The sequence below is a fragment of the Ranitomeya imitator genome, chromosome 4, assembly GCF_032444005.1.
Source record: "Ranitomeya imitator isolate aRanImi1 chromosome 4, aRanImi1.pri, whole genome shotgun sequence".
Taxonomy (NCBI): Eukaryota; Metazoa; Chordata; class Amphibia; order Anura; family Dendrobatidae; genus Ranitomeya; species Ranitomeya imitator.
In genome coordinates this window covers 223130844-223158468 of record NC_091285.1, presented here as the reverse complement: position 1 = coordinate 223158468, position 27625 = coordinate 223130844, and the positions used below count along the sequence as shown (strand labels likewise).

The 27625-nt window shown below is 45.5% G+C and overlaps 1 protein-coding gene across 2 annotated transcripts in view; it reads right to left on the bottom strand.

Moving 5' to 3' along the window:
* CEP290 (centrosomal protein 290) overlaps positions 1-27625 on the bottom strand; it is a 361160-nt gene that overhangs the window by 110493 nt on the left and 223042 nt on the right. For both annotated transcript variants that reach the window (XM_069764386.1, XM_069764388.1), the window contains exon 37: positions 15794-16007. In XM_069764386.1, the coding sequence (XP_069620487.1) occupies positions 15794-16007 (214 nt within the window). The remainder of the gene's footprint in view (positions 1-15793; positions 16008-27625) is intronic.

Here is a 27625-nt window from a genome sequence, read left to right as displayed (position 1 = left end):
TGATGCTGCTCTACCCATAGGACTAGCATAATCACTGCCATGTTGTTTGTGATGGTACCCTACCCATAGGACTAGCATAATCACTGCCATGTTGTTTGTGATGCTACCCTACCCATAGGACGAGTATAATCACTGCCATGTTGTTTGTGATGCTGCTCTACCCATAGGACTAGTATAATCACTGCCATGTTGTTTATGATGCTACCCTACCCATAGGACTAGTATAATCACTGCCATGTTGTTTGTGATGCTACCCTACCCATAGGACTAGTATAATCACTGCCATGTTGTTTATGATGCTACCCTACCCATAGGACTAGTATAATCACTGCCATGTTGTTTGTGATGCTACCCTACCCATAAAACTAGTATAATCACTGCCATGTTGTTTGTGATGGTACCCTACCCATAGGACTAGTATAATCACTGCCATGTTGTTTGTGATGCTGCTCTACCCATAGGACTAGCATAATCACTGCCATGTTGTTTGTGATGGTACCCTACCCATAGGACTAGCATAATCACTGCCATGTTGTTTGTGATGCTACCCTACCCATAGGACGAGTATAATCACTGCCATGTTGTTTGTGATGCTGCTCTACCCATAGGACTAGCATAATCACTGACATGTTGTTTGTGATGCTACCCTACCCATAGGACTAGCATAATCACTGCCATGTTGTGATGTTACCCTACCCATAGGACTAGCATAATCACTGCCATGTTGTGATGTTACCCTACCCATAGGACTAGTATAATCACTGCCATGTTGTTTGTGATGCTGCTCTACCCACAGGACTAGTATGATCACTGCCATGTTGTTTGTGATGCTGCTCTACCCACAGGACTAGCATAATCACTGCCATGTTGTGATGTTACCCTACCCATAGGACTAGCATAATCACTGCCATGTTGTGATGTTACCCTACCCATAGGACTAGTATAATCACTGCCATGTTGTTTGTGATGCTGCTCTACCCACAGGACTAGTATGATCACTGACATGTTGTTTGTGATGCTGCTCTACCCATAGGACTAGTATAATCACTGCCATGTTGTTTGTGATGCTACCCTACCCACAGGACTAGTATGATCACTGCCATGTTGTTTGTGATGCTACTCTACCCACAGGACTAGTATGATCACTGCCATGTTGTTTGTGATGCTGCTCTACCCATAGGACTAGCATAATCACTGCCATGTTGTTTGTGATGCTGCTCTACCCGTAGGACTAGTATAATCACTGCCATGTTGTTTGTGATGCTACCCTACCCACAGGACTAGTATAATCACTGCCATGTTGTTTGTGATGCTACCCTACCCACAGGACTAGCATAATCACTGCCATGTTGTTTGTGATGCTGCTCTACCCATAGGACTAGCATAATCACTGCCATGTTGTTTGTGATGCTACCCTACCCATAGGACTAGTATAATCACTGCCATGTTGTTTGTGATGCAACCCTACCCATAGGACTAGTATAATCACTGCCATGTTGTTTGTGATGCTGCTCTACCCATAGGACTAGCATAATCACTGCCATGTTGTTTGTGATGCTGCTCTACCCATAGGACTAGTATAATCACTGCCATGTTGTTTATGATGCTACCCTACCCATAGGACTAGTATAATCACTGCCATGTTGTTTGTGATGCTACCCTACCCATAGGACTAGTATAATCACTGCCATGGTGTTTGTGATGCTACCCTACCCATAAAACTAGTATAATCACTGCCATGTTGTTTGTGATGGTACCCTACCCATAGGACTAGTATAATCACTGCCATGTTGTTTGTGATGCTACCCTACCCATAAGACTAGTATAATCACTGCCATGTTGTTTGTGATGCTACCCTACCCATAGGACTAGTATAATCACTGCCATGTTGTTTGTGATGCTACCCTACCCATAGGACTAGTATAATCACTGCCATGTTGTTTGTGATGCTGCTCTACCCATAGGACTAGCATAATCACTGACATGTTGTTTGTGATGCTACCCTACCCATAGGACTAGCATAATCACTGCCATGTTGTGATGTTACCCTACCCATAGGACTAGCATAATCACTGCCATGTTGTGATGTTACCCTACCCATAGGACTAGTATAATCACTGCCATGTTGTTTGTGATGCTACCCTACCCATAGGACTAGTATAATCACTGCCATGTTGTTTGTGATGCTACCCTACCCATAAAACTAGTATAATCACTGCCATGTTGTTTGTGATGGTACCCTACCCATAGGACTAGTATAATCACTGCCATGTTGTTTGTGATGCTACCCTACCCATAAGACTAGTATAATCACTGCCATGTTGTTTGTGATGCTACCCTACCCATAGGACTAGTATAATCACTGCCATGTTGTTTGTGATGGTACCCTACCCATAGGACTAGTATAATCACTGCCATGTTGTTTGTGATGCTGCTCTACCCATAGGACTAGCATAATCACTGCCATGTTGTTTGTGATGGTACCCTACCCATAGGACTAGCATAATCACTGCCATGTTGTTTGTGATGCTACCCTACCCATAGGACGAGTATAATCACTGCCATGTTGTTTGTGATGCTGCTCTACCCATAGGACTAGTATAATCACTGCCATGTTGTTTATGATGCTACCCTACCCATAGGACTAGTATAATCACTGCCATGTTGTTTGTGATGCTACCCTACCCATAAAACTAGTATAATCACTGCCATGTTGTTTGTGATGGTACCCTACCCATAGGACTAGTATAATCACTGCCATGTTGTTTGTGATGCTGCTCTACCCATAGGACTAGCATAATCACTGCCATGTTGTTTGTGATGGTACCCTACCCATAGGACTAGCATAATCACTGCCATGTTGTTTGTGATGCTACCCTACCCATAGGACGAGTATAATCACTGCCATGTTGTTTGTGATGCTGCTCTACCCATAGGACTAGCATAATCACTGACATGTTGTTTGTGATGCTACCCTACCCATAGGACTAGCATAATCACTGCCATGTTGTGATGTTACCCTACCCATAGGACTAGCATAATCACTGCCATGTTGTGATGTTACCCTACCCATAGGACTAGTATAATCACTGCCATGTTGTTTGTGATGCTGCTCTACCCACAGGACTAGTATGATCACTGCCATGTTGTTTGTGATGCTGCTCTACCCACAGGACTAGCATAATCACTGCCATGTTGTGATGTTACCCTACCCATAGGACTAGCATAATCACTGCCATGTTGTGATGTTACCCTACCCATAGGACTAGTATAATCACTGCCATGTTGTTTGTGATGCTGCTCTACCCACAGGACTAGTATGATCACTGCCATGTTGTTTGTGATGCTGCTCTACCCATAGGACTAGTATAATCACTGCCATGTTGTTTGTGATGCTACCCTACCCACAGGACTAGTATGATCACTGCCATGTTGTTTGTGATGCTGCTCTACCCACAGGACTAGTATGATCATTGCCATTTTGTTTGTGATGCTGCTCTACCCATAGGACTAGCATAATCACTGCCATGTTGTTTGTGATGCTACCCTACCCATAGGACTAGTATAATCACTGCCATGTTGTTTGTGATGCTGCTCTACCCACAGGACTAGTATGATCACTGCCATGTTGTTTGTGATGCTACTCTACCCACAGGACTAGTATGATCACTGCCATGTTGTTTGTGATGCTGCTCTACCCATAGGACTAGTATAATCACTGCCATGTTGTTTGTGATGCTGCTCTACCCGTAGGACTAGTATGATCACTGCCATGTTGTTTGTGATGCTACCCTACCCACAGGACTAGTATAATCACTGCCATGTTGTTTGTGATGCTACCCTACCCACAGGACTAGCATAATCACTGCCATGTTGTTTGTGATGCTGCTCTACCCATAGGACTAGCATAATCACTGCCATGTTGTTTGTGATGCTACCCTACCCATAGGACTAGTATAATCACTGCCATGTTGTTTGTGATGCAACCCTACCCATAGGACTAGTATAATCACTGCCATGTTGTTTGTGATGCTGCTCTACCCATAGGACTAGCATAATCACTGCCATGTTGTTTGTGATGCTGCTCTACCCATAGGACTAGTATAATCACTGCCATGTTGTTTGTGATGCTACCCTACCCATAGGACTAGTATAATCACTGCCATGTTGTTTGTGATGCTACCCTACCCATAGGACTAGTATAATCACTGCCATGTTGTTTGTGATGCTACCCTACCCATAAAACTAGTATAATCACTGCCATGTTGTTTGTGATGGTACCCTACCCATAGGACTAGTATAATCACTGCCATGTTGTTTGTGATGCTACCCTACCCATAAGACTAGTATAATCACTGCCATGTTGTTTGTGATGCTGCTCTACCCATAGGACTAGCATAATCACTGCCATGTTGTTTGTGATGCTACCCTACCCATAGGACTAGTATAATCACTGCCATGTTGTTTGTGATGGTACCCTACCCATAGGACTAGTATAATCACTGCCATGTTGTTTGTGATGCTGCTCTACCCATAGGACTAGCATAATCACTGCCATGTTGTTTGTGATGGTACCCTACCCATAGGACTAGCATAATCACTGCCATGTTGTTTGTGATGCTACCCTACCCATAGGACGAGTATAATCACTGCCATGTTGTTTGTGATGCTGCTCTACCCATAGGACTAGCATAATCACTGACATGTTGTTTGTGATGCTACCCTACCCATAGGACTAGCATAATCACTGCCATGTTGTGATGTTACCCTACCCATAGGACTAGCATAATCACTGCCATGTTGTGATGTTACCCTACCCATAGGACTAGTATAATCACTGCCATGTTGTTTGTGATGCTGCTCTACCCACAGGACTAGTATGATCACTGCCATGTTGTTTGTGATGCTGCTCTACCCATAGGACTAGCATAATCACTGCCATGTTGTGATGTTACCCTACCCATAGGACTAGCATAATCACTGCCATGTTGTGATGTTACCCTACCCATAGGACTAGTATAATCACTGCCATGTTGTTTGTGATGCTGCTCTACCCACAGGACTAGTATGATCACTGCCATGTTGTTTGTGATGCTACTCTACCCACAGGACTAGTATGATCACTGCCATGTTGTTTGTGATGCTGCTCTACCCATAGGACTAGTATAATCACTGCCATGTTGTTTGTGATGCTGCTCTACCCGTAGGACTAGTATGATCACTGCCATGTTGTTTGTGATGCTACCCTACCCACAGGACTAGTATAATCACTGCCATGTTGTTTGTGATGCTACCCTACCCACAGGACTAGCATAATCACTGCCATGTTGTTTGTGATGCTGCTCTACCCATAGGACTAGCATAATCACTGCCATGTTGTTTGTGATGCTACCCTACCCATAGGACTAGTATAATCACTGCCATGTTGTTTGTGATGCAACCCTACCCATAGGACTAGTATAATCACTGCCATGTTGTTTGTGATGCTGCTCTACCCATAGGACTAGCATAATCACTGCCATGTTGTTTGTGATGCTGCTCTACCCATAGGACTAGTATAATCACTGCCATGTTGTTTGTGATGCTACCCTACCCATAGGACTAGTATAATCACTGCCATGTTGTTTGTGATGCTACCCTACCCATAGGACTAGTATAATCACTGCCATGTTGTTTGTGATGCTACCCTACCCATAAAACTAGTATAATCACTGCCATGTTGTTTGTGATGGTACCCTACCCATAGGACTAGTATAATCACTGCCATGTTGTTTGTGATGCTACCCTACCCATAAGACTAGTATAATCACTGCCATGTTGTTTGTGATGCTGCTCTACCCATAGGACTAGCATAATCACTGCCATGTTGTTTGTGATGCTACCCTACCCATAGGACTAGTATAATCACTGCCATGTTGTTTGTGATGGTACCCTACCCATAGGACTAGTATAATCACTGCCATGTTGTTTGTGATGCTGCTCTACCCATAGGACTAGCATAATCACTGCCATGTTGTTTGTGATGGTACCCTACCCATAGGACTAGCATAATCACTGCCATGTTGTTTGTGATGCTACCCTACCCATAGGACGAGTATAATCACTGCCATGTTGTTTGTGATGCTGCTCTACCCATAGGACTAGCATAATCACTGACATGTTGTTTGTGATGCTACCCTACCCATAGGACTAGCATAATCACTGCCATGTTGTGATGTTACCCTACCCATAGGACTAGCATAATCACTGCCATGTTGTGATGTTACCCTACCCATAGGACTAGTATAATCACTGCCATGTTGTTTGTGATGCTGCTCTACCCACAGGACTAGTATGATCACTGCCATGTTGTTTGTGATGCTGCTCTACCCATAGGACTAGCATAATCACTGCCATGTTGTGATGTTACCCTACCCATAGGACTAGCATAATCACTGCCATGTTGTGATGTTACCCTACCCATAGGACTAGTATAATCACTGCCATGTTGTTTGTGATGCTGCTCTACCCACAGGACTAGTATGATCACTGCCATGTTGTTTGTGATGCTGCTCTACCCATAGGACTAGTATAATCACTGCCATGTTGTTTGTGATGCTACCCTACCCACAGGACTAGTATGATCACTGCCATGTTCTTTGTGATGCTGCTCTACCCACAGGACTAGTATGATCACTGCCATGTTGTTTGTGATGCTGCTCTACCCATAGGACTAGCATAATCACTGCCATGTTGTTTGTGATGCTACCCTACCCATAGGACTAGTATAATCACTGCCATGTTGTTTGTGATGCTGCTCTACCCACAGGACTAGTATGATCACTGCCATGTTGTTTGTGATGCTACTCTACCCACAGGACTAGTATGATCACTGCCATGTTGTTTGTGATGCTGCTCTACCCATAGGACTAGCATAATCACTGCCATGTTGTTTGTGATGCTACCCTACCCATAGGACTAGTATAATCACTGCCATTTTTGTGATGCTGCTCTACCCATAGGACTAGCATAATCACTGCCATGTTGTTTGTGATGCTACCCTATCTATAGGACTAGTATAATCACTGCCATGTTGTTTGTGATGCTGCTCTACCCATAGGACTAGTATAATCACTGCCATGTTGTTTGTGTTGCTGTCCTACACATAGGACTAGCATAATCACTGCCATGTTGTTTGTGATGCTACCTTACCCTTAGGACTAGTGTAAACACTGCCAAGTAGAGTGTGTGGGCGCAGAATGTGTGTGTGGGCGGAGAATACGTGCATGTCTGTCTGCGGGTGTGTGTCTGCGTGTCTGTCTACGGGTGTGTGTGCATCTGTCTACGGGTGTGTGTGCATCTGTCTGTGGGTGTGTGTGTGTCTGCGGGTATGTGTGTATCTGTCTGCGTGCGTGTGTGTGTGTGTGTGTGTATACACAGGCGTCGTCTGATGGTACGACTACTCTCATCTGGCTATGTCTGCTGTCACATATAACAGTGACACCATGAGCCGATGATGGAATAGTAGTCCAATGATCCGGCGCCTGTGTTCAATTGTAAAAAACAAACAAACAAAAAAAACATTTACATACACAATACATACTCACAAAACAACTAATCCCCAACGCCCTCGTCTCCTGCAAGCAATAAAAAATAATAAACCAACATATACTTACCATCCGCCGCAGTGCATTTAATAATGAGTGTCCCACGGTGATCTCACGTGTAGAACAGTCACATCGGGAGATGTGACAGCTTTACCAGGCCTCCGGTAGAGAAGATCACTGAGTCGCCGCAAGAGTTCACCAGAGTTCATCAGCTGATCAGCTCCGGTGCTCTCACTTGCGGCACCGCTGCGTGAGAAAATTCTCAAGCAGTGGTGCCGTAAGTGACAGCACCAAAGCTGATGAACTCCGGTGAACTCTCAGTGATACACTGTGTGAGCGATTATCTCCTGTCAGTGTATCGCCAGAGGCTGGGTAGAGCGGTCTCAACCGATGTGACAAGTTCTACATGTGAGATAGATACAAAAGAACCTGCCAGGTTCTTTTGTATCTAGTACACACGGTGTGGGAACCTACTTATGCACCCTTTAAGAGTAGTGCTCATGTCTAATTTCATGTGAGATAGTCATGGGACACTCGTTAATGGACTACGTCAGACAGGGAGTATTATATGTTGGTTTATTATTTTATTTTTGTTGCAGGAAACTAGGGCGTCGGGGATTAGGCATTCAGTAACTATGGTAAATTAAGATTCAATAAAGGAGTCTGTGTGATTCAAATAAAGGACTACCGTATATACTCGAGTATAAGCCGACCCGAGTATAAGCCGACCCCCCTAATTTTGCCACAAAAAACTGGGAAAACTTATTGACTCGAGTATAAGCCTAGGGTGGAAATGCAGCATTTACCGGTGAATTTCAAAAATAAAAATAGATCATTATTTCCCCATAGCTGTGCCATATAGTGCTCTACACCATTCATATTTCCCCATAGCTGTGCCCCATATAGTGCTCTGCACCGTTCACTGTGCCCCCTAGCTGTGCCATATACAGTGCTCTGCACCGTTCACTGTGCCCCATAGATGTGCCATATACGGTGCTCTGCACCGTTCATTGTGCCCCATAGATGTGCCATATACGGTGCCCTGCACCGTTCACTGTGCCCCCTAGCTGTGCCATATACAGTGCTCTGCACCGTTCACTGTGCCCCATAGATGTGCCATATACGGTGCTCTGCACCGTTCACTGTGCCCCATAGATGTGCCATATACAGTGCTCTGCACCGTTCACTGTGCCCCATAGATGTGCCATATACAGTGCTCTGCACCGTTCATTGTGCCCCCTAGCTGTGCCATATACGGTGCTCTGCACCGTTCACTGTGCCCCCTAGCTGTGCCTTATACGGTGCTCTGCACCGTTCATTGTGCCCCCTAGCTGTGCCTTATACGGTGCTCTGCACCGTTCATTGTGCCCCCTAGCTGTGCCTTATACGGTGCTCTGCACCGTTCACTGTGCCCCCTAGCTGTGCCTTATACGGTGCTCTGCACCGTTCATTGTGCCCCCTAGCTGTGCCTTATACGGTGCTCTGCACCGTTCATTGTGCCCCCTAGCTGTGCCTTATACGGTGCTCTGCACCGTTCACTGTGCCCCATAGATGTGCTCCATATACGGTGCCCTGCACCGTTCACTGTGCCCCATAGATGCTCCACATTAATCTGTGCTGCCGCTGCTACTGCTGCAATAAAAAAAAAAAACACATACTCACCTCCCTTGATTGCAGCTCCCAGCGTCTCGTTCCGGCGCCTCCATCTTCCCGGCGTCTCTGCTCTGACTGATCAGGCAGAGGGCGCCGCGCACACTATATGCGTCATCGCGCCCTCTGCCTGATCAGTCAGAGAGCGCAGACGCCGGGAAGATGGAGGCGCCGGCCGGGAAGATGGATCGGCGCCCGGCGGCTGGAACGAGGACAGGTGAATATAACATACTCACCTAGTCCTGGCGATCCTCGCGCTGTCCCCTCCTGTCTTCGGCGCTGCAGCTTCTTTCTCTATCAGCGGTCACCGGCACCGCTGATTAGAGAAATGAATAAGCGGCTCCGCCCCTATGGGAGGTGGAGCCGCTTATTCATTTCTGTAATGAGCGGTCCCACGTGACCGCTGAAGAGAGGAAGAAGCTGCAGCGCCGAAGCCCGTGGGACGGCAGGGACAGCGCGAGGATCGCTGGGACTAGGTAAGTATACCCCAGCGCCCTCAGCCCCTCACCTGCCGACCCCACCGCTACCGTGACTCGAGTATAAGCCGAGGGGGGCACTTTCAGCCCTAAAATTTGGGCTGAAAATCTCGGCTTATACTCGAGTATATACGGTATATTCTGGCCGTGTCTTTATTTACCATGTAACTATGGGGTTAGTAATAGATAGGCATCTTATAGACACATCTCCATTACTAACCTGTGGGCTTGATGTCACCTGACAATACAAAGGTGATATCAACCCCACAAATATGAACCCCACTTGCCACAGCTACAGGGCAAGTGGGAAGAGCAAGGCGAAGTGCCAGAATTGGTGTATCTATAAAGATGTGCCAATTCTGGGATGGCTGAGAACTGATGTTTTAGCCTGTGGGGGTGCCAATATCCATGGCCCCTTCCCAAGCTATTAATATCAGCCCAAAGTTGTCTGCCTAGCCTTTTCTGGTTCGATTTTATAGGGGGATCCCCATGTAAATTTATTTTCTGGGGTTCCCCTGTAAACTAGCCAGTAAATGCTAAGCAAACAGCTGTGAGCTGCTATTAATAGCCTGGGAACCTTTATGGCTATTGACTCCTTCCAAGAATAACATTTGCCCTCAGCCTTCGGCTTTCACTCTGCTGGTTATTAAAATTATGCGGGAGCCCACGCAATTTTTAAAAAAAAATTATTTGAAAAATAAACAGATATTGCATTTCACGCATATTTCTGACAGTTGTTTTTTTTGTGACAGCATATGTAGGTTAATTATGTTAATGCACCTACATAGGCTGGTGTGTGTGTCTCTATTTAATATTAATGAGGGTATCTGGCTGAAGAGGTTGAACAAGGAAATTACATCACAATTCCTTTTTTTTTTAATAATATATCTTTATTTAGCTCTATGGATTTACAAAAACACATGAAAATCTGCATAAAAACCACACGGATTTTCAGCTGCGTTTTGTGCCAAGAGAGGCAGAAACTGCGCAGAATTTTACACAAGCAAATCCGCAACATGCGCACATAGCCTAAAAGGGAATCTGTCACCAGGTTTTTGCTACCACATCTGAGAGCATCATGATGTAGGGGCAGATACCCGGTTTAAAGTGATATGTCAATTACTGTGCTGCTTGCTGCAGTTTTGATAAAATCACAGTTTTATCTGTTGCAGATCTACCAGTTCTCAGATTGCAAAGTTACATAAAACCCCGTAAACACACCAGCTTTCTGTGTACACTGTGCATGGGCAGAAAGAGGTCAATCAGTGATGGGGGCATAGATATACAGAGCTCAAGAATATGGAGGACTCCATGGAAGTAGGTTTACCAGTCCTCCTGTTGATAAAATCGTGATTATATGAAAACTACACTAAGCAGCCCAGTCGGTGACACATCGCTGGAATCAGGGTCTCTATCTCTACACTATCCTGTTGTCACGATCCAATTTTGGATTTGTGGCAGATCTGGTTTGCTTAAAGGGACACTGTCACCTGAATTTGGAGGGAACAATCTTCAGCCATGGAGGCGGGGTTTTTGATTCACCCTTTCCTTACCCGCTGGCTGCATGCTGGCTGCAATATTGGATTGAAGTTAATTCTCTGTCCTCCGTAGTACACGCCTGCGCAAGGCAAGATTACCTTGCGCAGGCGTGTACTATGGAGGACAGAGAATGAACTTCAATCCAATATTGCAGCCAGCATGCAGCCAGCGGGTAAGGAAAGGGTGAATCAAAAACCCAAAACCCCCGCCTCCATGGATGAAGATTGTTCACTCCAAATTCAGGTGACAGTGTCCCTTTAAGTTTAATACCTTTTTTCCTTTTTGGTCATCAGGGGTTAATGCAGTTTTTCCCCCTCTGGTGGCCGCTTGTGTTATTGCATTGCTTCTGGCTCAGCTGAAGTTTATGGTGACCACTCCCTCCATCCTTTAAAAGGTCACCTGGCTCATCAGCTGACTGTCGGTGTTAGTTCATTCTGCAGCTGACCAAGCCAGGAGTAGGAGCTAGCTGAGAGCTGTTGTTCTACTGCAGTGTCCGTTTCTTCTGGTGTTTCTTCTTGCTGCGCCTTGCAGCATTAAGCTAAGTCTGTTTTTTTTCTTTTCCTTTTCTGTTTTGGTGATATTATTTACTCTGGTGCGGTTTACCTCTCTTGGGGGGGAGAGGGGGTCACTTATAGGGCCTGCACAGGAGACAGGGTTACGCTGGCGGCTCGGGCCTCCTAACCTTCATAGGTACCCCAGAGATAAGGGAAAGTCAGGGTCCCTTTTAGTGGCAGGCACAGGTGCGGGTTCCAATACGCCGTCCTGCCCCTATATCGCCGTAAACTGCGTGACACCTGTTCTCAGATTAGGTCGAAAAGCCCCTTTAAAAGGGACTTAGTTTGAACAGAAATTCTGTGCTGGCAAAATGGTGGGGCCAATCATTTAAATACACCTTCCCACCTGCTTATTTTCCCTTTATCTACATCCCCACCTCTTCTTTGATTGACAGCTCTGGCTTCACAGAGGCAGAGAAGGGGGAGACAAATGGAAACCAAGCTGGCGCTAAAGTGTATTCAAAGGGGTTGTGTCACCATAAAGGATACATTTAATTTAGCAGGAAATGTGTAAGTAAATGTTTTTGTAATCTACAGTTATTAAAAATTATGCTCGGTTCAAAAAAAATAACCTTTCATCTTCTGAAATGGGCTCCTGGCACTATTCTGTCTGAGAGCTGTATCTGACCATCCCAGTGGCAAATCAGCTTTCCGCGCATGTGTAGTTCCTGTCATCATAAATAAAAACAAAATCCTCCAACTCTCACCCAGCTGTCAAAACTGTGTGAGTGTGGGGAGCGTCTGTCTGCCATCATTGCACACACGTCCCAGCATTCTGCATCCTGTGTGCACTGTCAGAGCCATGTGAGTGTGGGGACCGTCTGTCTGCCATCATTACACACACGTCCCAGCATTCTGCATCCTGTGTGCACTGTCAGAGCAGTGTGAGTACAAGGACCGTCTGTCTGCCATCATTACACACACGTCCCAGCATTCTGCATCCTGTGTGCACTGTCAGAGCCGTGTGAGTACAAGGACCGTCTGTCTGCCATCATTGCACACACATCCCAGCATTCTGCATCCTGTGTGCACTGTCAGAGCCGTGTGAGAACAAGGAGCGTCTGTCTGCCATCATTACACACACGTCCCAGCATTCTGCATCCTGTGTGCACTGTCAGAGCAGTGTGAGTACAAGGACCGTCTGTCTGCCATCATTACACACACGTCCCAGCATTCTGCATCCTGTGTGCACTGTCAGAGCCGTGTGAGTACAAGGACCGTCTGTCTGCCATCATTGCACACACATCCCAGCATTCTGCATCCTGTGTGCACTGTCAGAGCCGTGTGAGTACAAGGACTGTCTGTCTGCCATCATTGCACACATCCCAGCATTCTGCATCCTGTGTGCACTGTCAGAGCCGTGTGAGTACAAGGACTGTCTGTCTGCCATCATTGCACACACATCCCAGCATTCTGCATCCTGTGTGCACTGTTAGAGCTGTGTGAGTGCAGGGAGCGTCTGTCTGCAATCATTACACACACGTCCCAGCATTCTGCATCCTGTGTGCACTGTTAGAGTTGTGTGAGTGCAGGGAGCGTCTGTCTGCCATCATTGCACACACGTCCCAGCATTCTGCATCCTGTGTGCACTGTTAGAGCTGTGTGAGTGCAGGGAGCGTCTGTCTGCAATCATCACACAGACTTCCCAGCATTCTGTGAGCGCAGGAAGCTTCTCACGTATATTGCGAATTGCACAAGCGTGGCCAGCTGATCGGCCATTGAGATGGACGGATAAAGCTCGCAGACGGAATAACGCCAAGGGGACTATTTCAGAAGATGAAAGGTTCCTATTTTTTTGAACATAGCATTATATAATTAATATATATATATATATATATATATATATATATATATATATATCTCTCATCGTGATTACTCGCTAATCCCGCCCCCTGCACAGTAGCTCTGCCCCCACCACTTTACCACACACACAATCCCGCCCCACCACATTACCACACACACAATCTCGCCCCCACCACTTTACCACACACAATCCCGCCCCCACCACACTACCACACATAATCCCGCCCCCACCACATTACCACAAATAATCCCGCCCCACCACATCGCCCCCCCACCCCTTTACCCCACATAATCCCACCCCACCACATCACCACACATAATCCCGCCATCCACATCACCCCACATAATCCCGCCCCCACCACATCACCACACACACACAATCCCGCCCCCATCACATTACCACAAATAATCCCACCCCCACCACATCGCCCCCCCACCCCTTTACCCCACCCCACCACATCACCACACATAATCCCGCCATCCACATCAACCCACATAATCCCGCCCCCACATCACCACACACACAATCCCGCCCCCACCCCTTTACCCCACACAATCCCGCCCCCACACTTTGCCACACGAGGCTCCGCCCCCACACTTTGCCACACGAGGCTCCGCCCCCACACTTTGCCACACGAGGCTCCACCCCCACACTTTGCCACACGAGGCTCCGCCCCCACACTTTGCCACACGAGGCTCCGCCCCCACACTTTGCCACACGAGGCTCCGCCCCCACACTTTGCCACACGAGGCTCCGCCCCCACACTTTGCCACACGAGGCTCCGCCCCCACACTTTGCCACACGAGGCTCCGCCCCCACACATTGCCACACGAGGCTCCGCCCCCACACATTGCCACACGAGGCTCCGCCCCCACACATTACCACACGTTAATTTACCAACTGCGTGAGCGCTATTGAATGTTGTCATTATTTACTTTAATCACCAGCAGCGTAAATTAGATAGCAATGAGCATGCCGAGCGTTAGCTGGCTGGAAACACCTAGTCTTTAATAATTGCATATTGCAAAAAACATTTACCCATTTACACATTTTCTGCTAACTCAAATTTATATTTTATGGTAGCACCACCCCTTTATATGATTGGCCTCGCCGTGAAGCACCGAACGTCTGTGCTGAGTGAGTCCTTTCAAAGTGATTGTCTTAGGCTAGTTTCACACTAGCGTTTTGCTGAGCTGCGGACGTCCTCTGTGAAGCCCCGCCAACGGCCGCATCTCTGCCGCTCAGCTCCGCCTACGTCCGCATGCGGCCTGCGTACCTATCTTTAACATTAGGTATGTAGGTCCTGCAGATGTATGTGGATGCCTCCGTTTTGACGATGCAGCGAAAAAAAGAAATTCTAACCAGCTGCGTGCGACGCGTTTCGCCGCATCGCCAAAATGACGCATGCGGAGGCATCCGCACGACCTGTATACCTAATGTTAAAGATAGGTACGCAGGCCGCATGCGGAAGTAGGCAGAGCTGAGCGGTGGAGGTGCGGCAGTGGGTGGGGCTTCACGGAGGAAGTCCGCAGCTCAGCAAAACGCTAGTGTGAAACTAGCCTTAGACTGATACTGATAGCAAACCCACTAATCAGCTGTTCTCAGCTCTATTTGAGGCCAGGTAGGAGTGTATGGAGCCAGAAAAGCACAGCTCCGTACCCGGTATTGTGCCCATCCAGAGGACTGCAACTCTGCTAATATTCACGTTACTAGGAGCAGAACAGCAGTACCCCAGAATGGCCGCTACACAATGTATGGAGATGCGCTGTTCAGGGTGTGAACACCAGTTACACTCACTACAACTGATTGATGTGGATTGTTGGGATGAAGGAATGGACCCCAATGGTTTGAGAACAATGAGCTATCCCGAGGATAGGTCATTAATAAGTCAGTCTTGGACAACTCCAAGTAGGAAAATGGGAACAAAAAGGACAAACTACACTTATTTTGAGATTGTTTTCTAAGGCAGTAGGTTCAATCAATATGATTTGTCCCAAGAATTAAATTACCTTTTTTTTCCCTGTGCATAGCTATCCCAAATACATGTACATGAAGGATCTGACTATAAAGCAATGCAGAACATCTCGTCTTTGATGTGCACAGGGTTTATTCAGTATACATTTAAGAAATGTGTTCCCATTAAAGAATTTATCTTTTTCATATAACAAGTATTAAACAAAATACCTTTTGCTGCTTTTCCTTGTGGGATACTTGGCTTTTCAGTCGTTCCACCAGATTTTTCATAGTTGCAGTAGGAGCTCTGGTGTTTGCCTCTTTCTGCACTTCAAGCTCAGCATTAAGATAATTTATTTCCTTTTCCATCTCGGAGAGGCGAGCCCTCAGCTCCTCAGCTTCACTCTTATGCCTCTTCACTTCTAACATAGAATTCTCTTCAAGCCTAGGTCAAATCAAAGAAATCAGCCCAGAGTATGGCCGTCCCCGGAATACTCCAGCCACCACCACATGACTATTCTCTCTCAACTAATATTCATAGTATAGTGGTGAGGACTGAATAAAAGAAAATAGTTTCTGGTTTATCTAAAGAGGAGTTATTCACTGCATACTAACAATTAAAGACATTATCCAGGACTGTTTTTGGGCCTATAACAAAAACATATTAAATAGTCCTAGAAAATCGGTTTAATTTACTTTTCCAATATATATTTTTTCTTCATAATTTAAAGATCAGTTTGCTTATCAGTGACTTAAGATCCTTAGGTCTGCTTCATACCACTTTTTTTTTTCCAATCTGTAACAACGTATTTTAAATCGTATACAAAAACTGATTTGTTGTAAAAGTGATACAAACAGACCATTTTGTTAACATATACGCTCCATTAGCTTTTTTTTATATGACACGGAGGTCTTCCATAGAGTGCAATGTTCTAAAAAAAAATGGAGCAGACTGTTTTTGCATCCTGCGGAAAAAAAAAGACATGTGCAAAAATGTACGGTATGTGGAACGGATACCAATATGAAATACATTTTTTCCATTACATTCTACTAGATGAAGGCCCGATGCTATCACATCAGGAGGGCGGTAATGTCATCATGGGGGCAGGCTTTGCAGCGTTGATCTCACCCCCTGTGTGCTCACCCACCTATCCACTCTCTCTTTCCCCATGTGCTGACTTCTCCCGTCTGTGCTCTCTTCTTTGACCTTTCTACCTCATGTGCTATCCCCCTTGTCTGCTGTCTTTCTCCTTCCTATGCTGTGTTCTCCCCTCATGTGCTGTCCCATCTGAGCTGTCTCCCCCCTGTGCTCTGTCTCTCTCACCCCTGTAAACTTTCTCTCTCCCCCATCTGCTGTCTTCTCCTCTCATGTCATCTCTTCTTTGACCTCTGTACCCCATGTGCTCCGATGTGGTGTGCTGGTTCCAATGAGTCATCTTGTGAGCATGGTATTGGTGTTAAGACTGCAGACTTTTGTTTGCGGTGCTGTTGTTGCCTAATGGCATCCTGTGATAATCTAATGACTTTTGCATCAGGGGACTCATGTGCTTGATGCCTACGCCGTTATGCATTGTTTTTGTCCCACTGATGCTGTTGCTCTTCAGGACTCTCATTTGCCCGTTGTTGTCTTCGACGTTGTGCCTTTGCTGCTTTCCTTTCATTGTCATTGGTGTACTTTTTAGGAGGAGCCATGTTGGCGTTGATATTTGCTTTTTAAAGGGGTTTTACCACGATCGAAAGTTTTATTCTAAAAATGGTCTCTGTCTGACCGTGCACAGAACATACCACAGCTCCTGGGCAAGGGAAGAAGCAAAAGACAATACTGACATTACAGCAGGAGAGGAAACATTTTGTGAGGTAAAATATTGTTTAAAAACTCTCAGTGAAATATTTTACCTGACAAAAGAAATCCTCTGCGGTCTCCTGCTGTAATGTTAGTATTGTCTTTTGCTTCCTCCCTGCCCAGGAGTTGTGGTATGCTGCATAATTGTCAGACAGACAATTTTTAAAATTAACTTTCGTTTATGGGAAAACCCCTTTAATGTGACCGGCTTCCTCTGCGTGTAGACACGTCGTGCATCTGCCGCCGGGATCACCTGAATGATTCACTGCACCTGCGGGGAATTCACGCAGGCTTCAGTAAATGAGATCGCCGCGATCTTTGTGCAGACAGATAACAGCGGTCACATTAAAACTGCGCATGCGCTCCTCCTGTACAAAGATGGCGGCAGTCAATGAATCATTCGGCTGATCCCGGCGGCGTGTACGCGACGGTGTTCCGCTGGTAGCACTGCGCATGAGGCTGCGTATGGCATATATAGTGTGTGTGTGGTGCGTTCGGCGTATACAGTGTGTGTGTGTGTGTGTTGCGTACGGCATATACAGTGTGTGTGTGTGTGTGTGATGCGTACAGTGTGTGTGCGCGGTGCAACAGTTTTCCACTGGTGGTACCGCCAGCAGTTTCCATATTGAGACACTCATCCCTTGAGTGTCCCAATATGACGGTTGGTGAACCTCCACCGCTTGAAAATTTAGGATCCAGACACATCTGGACGGAACAGGATGTGAATACATTACAAGGTAAGTATATATTAAGATGAAACTAATATTGTATCCGTTTGATTATGCTTTAGTATAAACTCAAGTACACCACAAAAGTATGAGGCCTGTTAGACCTCTTTCACACGCTTTGTAGTATCCATCCCTACCATAAAAAACATACTGAAACCGGTTGTTACTTACCGGTAATAGGATTTTACAGAGTCCACGACAGCACCCTACGAGAGAGGGGATCCGCCCACCATCAGGACAGGAACCTACAGGTTAAAAAGGGGCGGTCTCCCTCGCTACTCCAGTTTGTGTTTCAGAGTATAAGGGCACCGCCATTGAATTAGTACATGATAATTTCCACTTAAACTCTACAGAGTGAAAACTAAAAGCACACCTTCCAATAGAGTGCAGGGATACAGTGATTAACTACGGGAAGGAATGTGCGGGTGCTGTCGTGGACTCTAAAATCCTATTACCGATAAGTAACAACCGGTTTTCCTATCTTCACGACAGCACCCTACGAGAGACATTCAGAGACTATTCACCTGGGAGGGACCACAGCACTAAGTACTGATCGCCCAAAGACTAGGCTGGAATTGTATGATAGATCAAAACAGTAGTGCTTATAAAAGGTGGAAGGAGATGACCACGTTGCCGCCTTACATATCATGTCCATGGAGACATCCGCTTTCTCCGCCCAGGATGAGGCAATGGCTCGAGTGGAGTGGGCTTTGATGCCTTTTAGCGGTGTCTCCCCCTTGGCGGAATAGGCTAGACATATTGCTTCTCTGATCCATCTGGCGATAGAACTTTCTGTGACACTCTCACCTCTCTTCTGATTCTGGAAAGAAAGAAACAAACAGAGCCCTACTCTGCCTCCAAGTTTGTGTCTTGTCTAAGTACTCCAATACTGCTCTTCTAACATCTAGCGTATGACATTTCTGTTCTTCTGCTGAAACTGGATTATCGCAAAAGGATGGTAAATATATCTCCTGGCTCCTATGGAACCTAGAAGCTACCTTTGGTAAATATTCTGGGTCTGGCTTCAAAACAATTTTATCCTGAAAGACCATTAGATAGGGAGGGTCCACTGATAATGCCTGAATATCACTGACCCGCCTAGCAGAAGTTAAGGCTAACAAAAGAACTGTCTTTAGGGTCAGAATCTTAATTGAGGCAGAATGTAACGGCTCAAAAGGGGGTTCTGCTAAAGCATCTAATCCCAAGTTTAAATCCCATGGCGGCAATCTAGCAATATGAACTGGGTTACTACATTCAATAGACTTAATAAATCTGGACACCCATGTATTTCCCACCACACTGCTGTTATATAGGGCTCCTAAAGCTGACACTTGCCAACTGCCAACCCCAACTCTCAGCCTTTCTGTAAGAATTCCAGAATTGCCAGAATCGGAATATGGTCTGTTAGGGGATGCTGATGGAATGCTAGAATCTTCTTCCAGACCCTAAAGTAAATTTTGGTAGTGACCTCCTTCCGGCTATTTAGTAAGGTAGATATCAAGGCCTCTGAAAATCCTCTCTGTCTTAGCAATTCCCTCTCAAATTACACGCCGTCAAATGAAGGCCCTCCACATTGGGATGACGAAATGGACTTTGAGAGAGGAGCCCCGGACTCGAAGGCAACACCCAAGGGTCGGTCACTGACATCACTCTGAGTAGAGAAAACCATGGTCTTATGGGCCAGAAGGGGGTGATTAGAACTACCCTTGCCTCCTCCTCCCTGATCTTCCTGAGAACTAGAGGAATCAAACACATTGGGGAAAACGCATATGCATATCCTGCCTGTTTCTCCTCGCAGCAAACAGATCTAAAACTGGTAATCCCCAGAGACTGACTATCTGTTTGAATATTTGCCGGTTCAGAGACCATTCCCCCTGTCGTAGGCAATGGCGACTGAGACAATCTGCTTCCACATTGTGTTCCCGTCGTATATGGAGTGCTGATAAAGAATGGAAGTGAAGTTCGGCTAAGGTGAGTATGTCTGCAGTGGTGGACATTACAGACTGTGATCTTGTCCCCCCTTGATGGCTGAGGTAGGCCACTACTGTCATGTTGTCTGTTTGCACCCGTATATGTGAACCCCGCAGGGCCGGTAGAAACTGAAGCAGCGCATATTTGACTGCTGTGAGTTTCTTCAAATTTGAAGAGTTTTGGGCTTCCCGAAGTGACCACTGCCCTTGGGCCAGAACGTCTCCCATGTGAGCTCTCCAACCTACTGGGCTGGCATCGGTTGTGACTGTGTTGTCTGGTATTATTCTCCACTGCACCCCTTTTGACAAATGGCCAACATCCAGCCACCACTTTAGGTCGGAGAGAGTGGCGGTTGACAATCTGAGTCCTCCATTTAGATAACCTTGAAGACTCATTTCTGCGTTGAGGATCTCAGATTGTAATACACGAGTGTGGGACTGAGCCCAAAGAACAGCCGGTATGCATGATGTCAATGACCCCAGCAGGGACATTGCGGCTCTCAAAGTTAGATCTGGATTCCTTCTCACGGTCCTGACCCTGTGAATAATCCTTTCTTTTTTGTCATCTGGTAGAAAACATAGTTGATCTTCTGAGCTTAGAAGAATGCCGAGGAGAATTGGACGCATTGATGGTTCTAGTTTTGATTTCTTTAAGTTGATCAACCATCCAAGGTCCTGCAGAGATATTATACAGTTTAGGCAAGCCTTACATTGGAAAACCGAATTCCCAATTATGAGGAAGTCATCCAAGTAGGGTATAACCAGGGTATCCTGCTCCCCGACATAGGCCATTACTTCTGCAATAATCTTAGTAAACACTCTCAGTGCCATAGACAGCCCAAATGGCACTGCCGTAAATTGAAAGTGCCTGACCTGATCGTTTAGCCGCACCGCCATTCTGAGGAACTGCTGGTGATACTTGTAAATGGGTAGATGGTAGTGCGCATCTTTTAGATCCAGGACAGTCATATAACACCTAGGAAATAGAAGTTTAGTTGCCGACCTAATGGACTCCATTTTAAAGGCATGATATTGTAGAAATTTATTTAATTTCCACAAATTTATGATGGTCCTAAAGGATCCATCAGGCTTGGAAATTAAAAATAAAGGGGAATAAAACCCCTCCTTTTCCTGACCCTTTGGTACTTCTATAATAACCTCCTTTTCTCTCAACAGCTGAATTTCTATTTCTAGGGCCCGCTGTTGATCTGGAGAATTAAGGGTAGTTAATACATAGTAACTCGGAGGTACCTCCCGAAACTCCAATTTTAACCCTGACGCAACTATACCCAAAATCCAGCTGCTAGAAGTTATCTTGGCCCATTGGTTAAAGAAATATTTTAATCTACCCCCAACTGGAAGGTCTGATTTATCGGTAGTTGCATCTACGTCTTGATGATGAAGAGCCACTGAAGTATGCACCTTTCTTCTTTGGCTCCTTCGGTTCCCAATCCCGGTCTGAATAAGCTCTCTGAAAGGGCATACGTCTCCTGAAGGCATTTCTGAAAGTAGGATTAAAGGGACACTGTCACCTGAATTTGGAGGGAACAATCTTCAGCCATGGAGGCGGGGTTTTTGGGTGTTTGATGCACCCTTCCTTTACCCGCTGGCTGCATGCTGGCTGCAATATTGGATTGAAGTTCATTCTCTGTCCTCCATAGTACACGCCTGCGCTGTGCAAGATTGCCTTGTTCAGCCATGTACTACGGAGGACAGAGAATGAACTTCAATCCAATATTGCAGCCAGCATGCAGCCAGCGGGTAAGGAAAGGGTGAATCAAAAACCCCAAAACCCCGCCTCCATGGCTGAAGATTGCTCCCTCCAAATTCAGGTGACAGTGTCCCTTTAAACACTTTAGGAAATCCTTTCTTAATATCCTCTCCCTTCGCGAGGATGTCATCCAGCATAGGGCCAAATAAGTACTCACCCCTGCATGGAATTGGACATAGTTTTGCTCTAGTTTGAGCGTCATCTTTCCAGGTCTTAAGCCAGAGAGCTCACCGGGAAGCATTCGAGAGGCCTGCCGATCTGGCTGCTAGCTTTAAAGAGTCTAGAGATGCATCCGCCTAGAATGCTACACCCTCACGGATCTGAGATAGAAAATCCAGTAGTTTATCTCTAGGGACCTTAGCTTTAACCTAATCCTCCTGCTGACCCACCCAGACCAGAACTGATCTGGCAGTGCAGGTACTAGCAATTGCAGGTTTAAATGCTCCAGACGATGACTCCCACACCTTCTTTAAGAACATGTCCGCCTTTCTGTCAGCTGGATCTTTAAGAAGGCCTACATTTTCTAGTGGTAAGGTGGCTGACCTTGATGTGGAAGCCACCGCTGCGTCCACCTTAGGGACTTTTACCCACTCAGCTAAAACTTCATCATCAAAGGGGTATCTCCTCTTTGCAGATGATAAGAACCCCTTATCCTGCTTATCCCATTCACGCTTAACAAGATCTTTAACTGTGTCAACCACCGGAAATTATCTACGATTTTTGTGACACAAACCCGCAAACATAATATCTTGGGTTGATCTGGGTTCCTTATTCTCTGCAACCCCCATGGTCATGCAAACCGCTTTGACTAATACATCTATTTTTTCTATGGAAAAGCATGGTCTTCCCTCTTCATCTGAAGAGGATGGCGAAGAGCCTGAACATTCACCCTCTTCTAAAGATGGGCTAGAATCTGGCGATAAGCCCCCAGTAGATTTTTCATGCCGTCTGCTTTTAAGTGGATATTTGATATCTTCCCTGATAACAGCCCTTAGGTCCGATGTACGGAGGGGAGCTTCTTCCTCTAAAGTTCGGCAAATACAAGCCTGACAAAGCTTTATAACATAGCTATATGGCAAAGGTACTGTGCATAATGCGCACTGCTTGTGTTTAGTTTTGGCCGTTTTTTTGACCTATAACAAAGCACAAGAAACGGACCACATCAGCTACTAGGCGTATTTATAACACTCACCAAAGGCTGACCCAAAGAGTACTGGTTCCGGAGGAGGTGAATGGCCACGTGACGCTGGGGCGCTTGCACGCTGCCGCCCCCGTACCACAGTGCTGATGCTCCTTGAGCGGCTGCTACCGCTCTTCCTGTGCTGCTCGGGCACCTCCACCTGAGGGTGCTCTGCTTCCCCCACAGAGGACATTCTGCCGCACACTGCCCTGCAGCTCCGGTTCACCTTAATACATGCAGCCGCGCCTCCTCCCCGGAAGTACCTGGATTTACTTCCGGGTCATGAGCGCCTCCATTCCTGGATGAGACGCCGGGACCAGCACTGCACTCACGCGACCCTGGGCGGATTCCACGGCCCCTGGGATCATGACATCCATGTGCCCAGACGAGGAGGGGTCTGCGAGCAGGACACCCCCAACGCTGCTTCCAGTGCCCCAGTCTCTGCCGTTCCCACAGATACCGCACAGAGGCTGATGGACCTGGGTAACACTTCACCTGTCTGTTCCCATCTAGGACAAGAACCCAAACTGGAGTGGCGAGGGGGACCGCCCCTTTTTAACCTGTAGGTTCCTGTCCTGATGGTGGGTGGATCCCCTCTCTCGTAGGGTGCTGTCGTGGCGATAGGAAAATAGATAACCCTGTATTTACTTTATTTTTCTACTCTTTTCTATGCATGTTAAATGGACATCCATTTGTGCACATGTTCATTTTTTATTTTACAGGATGAAAAAAACGCAATGTTTTGCTTTCTCTTCCTATAAAAAAAAAATAATAAGTGTTAAAAATATGGATATACTTTGTTTAAAGGGGTTGTCTGGTCTTAGGCTACTAGTCTGCAGTCACTCCTTGTGACTGCAGACTTCTGAATCCTCACATTGCGCGTTCTGCCTGCTGGGAGGATTCTTTGGTGCCAGGAGCAGGCGGTCATGTAACCACCAGGGCTATGGAGTTGGAGTCGTGGAGTCAGAGTCGGTAGAAATGTACCGACTCAAGCTTTAAAAAAAATGTATTAATATTTCATAATTGAACTTTCATATGAATTTTATAAATGTTACTCAAATATATATGTTCTATCAAACTATGAACAACAGTGATAAGCAGTTCTGCTGGAGATAGAGACATTTCTTACTTCTTGTGTGTCACTGTTCTCCACTGCCCTTATCTAATCTTATACTTGGTTAACCTCATGTTGCCCCAAACCCCCTACTTACAATGTACGAAACTGAAAGTGAAAATGTGTTGCAAATTCTTAGTAGTAAAGCTCCTCCTCTAGACTAGATGTTTGGTGTGTGTCTTCCAAGCATCTGACAGCTGCTACTCAGAAGAGGAAGACTGTAAGAAGTATTATCCTTTCAACAAACTTTGCATCAGTTAACTGTGAGTACATGAGGAATAACAGTATTACTGACCACTATTATCAGTTGTACGACCTGGCAATAATTTTGTACAATTGTTTTTAGGAAAAACAATTGTCATTTGGATTGTGAATGCAGAATTAAAAACCTTAGAATGTCAAAAAAGCATCACATTAAATCAGCTGTATTTGAACATTTCGCCATCACTCAAGATAGAAAACATGTCATAGCTGGCTATAGGAGACAGTCTGCAAGAAGGACATGCTGCTGCACTGATTGGCCAGGTGAGAAAATTGGCTACTGTTGCCAGAACCCCTAAAGTTGACTCAATTTTGAAGAGACGTGCTGGAAAAGGGGCAATTATTGATCAAGCCACATGATGGGGCAGCACTTAATGATTCAGCGCTTGGTTGAACTGAAAACCTTTCTTGTAGACATGGCTAACCCTCAACTGACGCTAAATGAAAGTCAGTGGAATCGGGTGACTGAGCTGGAAAAATTGCTAGAGCACCCATTTACAGTGACTAAAAAATTACAAGCAGAGGACTTAACTCCACGTATTTTCTTAAAGGAGTGGAAGAACCTGATGTTTCGCCTGTCCCAAAGAGGAGGGTTAATTGCAAGTGGCATTGCTACATCAATGAAACGGAGACAGGAGCTACTATTACAAAATAACATTCTTTTGGCAGCTGTTTATGTAGACCCAATGCATCGGATTCTTCTAGATGATCAACAGCTAACTAAAGGAAAAGAAGCTCTGTTTGAAATAGAAGTAAGGATGAAAGGGTTGCAGAACAGTCAGGAGGAACAAGAAGAATTTGGTCGTCCTGCCACATCTTCACCCTCATCAACTGATGAAGAATTTAATTTCGAAAAATATTTGGATCACAAGGACCGTGCAAAGCGTTCCCGCATAGAAGAGTGATCCCCATCAAAGAACACAGCCAGTACATTTCAGTAGAATTTTTCATGTGCACTAAAAGAAGTTGAGAAATTTGACCGTTCATCAAAAATAACAGTGCAACAAGCGATTCCTCTGTATCCTGACATTGTCAGAGATGTTGCCCGAGTGGTTACTGCTTTGCCACCAACCCAAGTTAGTGTAGAGAGGTTGTTTTCTGCTCTCAGAATAATTAGATCAGATTTGAGGGCATCCATGAAGGAGGATCTGACAGAGGCAATACTTTTTCTGAGGACAAATTTATAGATTTCTTCTTATTAACTGCATAACAGTGTTTATTGCATATTTACTTACAAGAGTTTAGAAAAGTTTATAAAAGTAATTTGCTATATTCTAATTGTATTCTAATAAATATAGTTATTGCTCTAAGTGGTCTGATTACTTATATGATGGTGAGAAACTGAATAAGCACAATGTTAATATTTGACAACAGTAAATTTATTGTTATGAATTGGCCATTTATGAAGGAGTCGGAGCCGGAACCTGATAAAATCCAGGAGTCGGAGTCGCAACTGTGGCTTACCGACTCCACAGCCCTGGTAACCACAACTACGCAATTTACATACTTGTGACCACATTCTGACTAGACTGTATCTGGTCTCACTCAATACACATGAATTGAGAGAGGCCGCGCATATCTAGTCGGCAGGTGACCATTAGTATGCATATCACATACTTGGGGCAACGCGCCCACCGCCGGAGAATCCTAAAATCGTGCAGTGTGAGGATTCACAAGTCTGTAGTAACAGGAAGTGACTGCAGACTTGTAGCCTAAGGCCGGACAACCCTTTGAAATGCATCTGATTTACAACAGATGGTTTGCTTACAATATAAAAACCCGAGGCTGCTAAAAATGACAAAAACGTGGGGTGAAACAGGCCTCACATTGTGACATGGCTTTAACTAACACAATGTAGGCCTGGACTAACCGCAGCCATTATTTTGTGTATGGAGAAGCAGACAACCTGTGTCAGCGGGGAAGCCGGTTGGGAACTTTCCGGGAATCTTCATAATCGCGTGCACCAATATATCTAACATTTCTGTCTCATGAACGTCACTGTATTTAATCAAAACATATTATAGTTCAATATCTGTTAGTTTGGATCCATCCCCAGGACACTAATTTAATATTATTTCTCTTTTTCTGCGTTTTAGATAAGAAGCCATGAACGAACAAAAGACGTCTTGAGCCAGTAATGCCGGAAAGTTATTAATGATATCCCACAGAGAATTAGGGGAGATAGAAAAGAGAAAATGGAAGCGCCAATTTCCTCATTTGTGAGATGTATAGGAGGCCCCATGAGGTACAATCATCAGCCTCACACTCTAAAGCTATGAGCAAAGAATCCAGTACAAAGTGTGGTCAGGGGCTTCTGCGGGGGTCTGCTCAGCTCATTTACCTTCCTTTCCAAAAGCCGTTCTCACTGGCTTTATTCACATGATGAATGCTGTTGTCCCTAACAGTTTAATTAGATAACAGAAAAATGGTTTCTTAGAAAAGGTTCTAACAAAGCGCTCCACTACCCAGGAAGAAATAAAACTATGGCAAATTACATACACCAGGGCATTACTAAAGAATTCACAGTACATATCATTACTACAAGTGTGTTCCGGAGGACGTATGAGTGATGGCCTACTACCTAACCAGACAGTGGAGCACTACAAGAAGCTTCGGTCAAACCCAAGATTGTTCCAGGCACAAAATACATTGCCTTTACCTAAATATATTGGCCAATAAATATTTAATAGTTGTATGGTCAGTACGACAAATATACAAACATTAAACAAAAAAAGTCAAAGAATTATGCAAAATGAGTTGCAGAACTGTAGTCCTACAGTGGTAGCCTGTGGCAGCCGAACCAGAGCACTGAACTATCTACCTTCTTCAGGAGTGTCAGACTAGTGGGGAGCACGAGTGTTGACAAAATGGTACTTCTCCCGCCCACTACCCTGGAGTGACAGGTCTCTCCCTGAAGGTGTGTATAGGGCGAGGCTAACCAGTCACTGGCAGCAAGCGTGGAGAAGCGGCTTTTAACCCCTTAGTGACCAAGCCCATTTTGACCTTAATGACCAAGCCAATTTTTACTATTCTGACCACTGTCACTTTATGAGGTCATAGCTCTGGAACACTTCAACGAATTCCACTGATTCTGAGAATATTTTCTCGCAACATATTGTAATTCATGTTAGTGGTAAAATGTCTTCAATAGGACTTGCATTTATTTATGACAAAAACGGAAATTTGGCAAAAATTT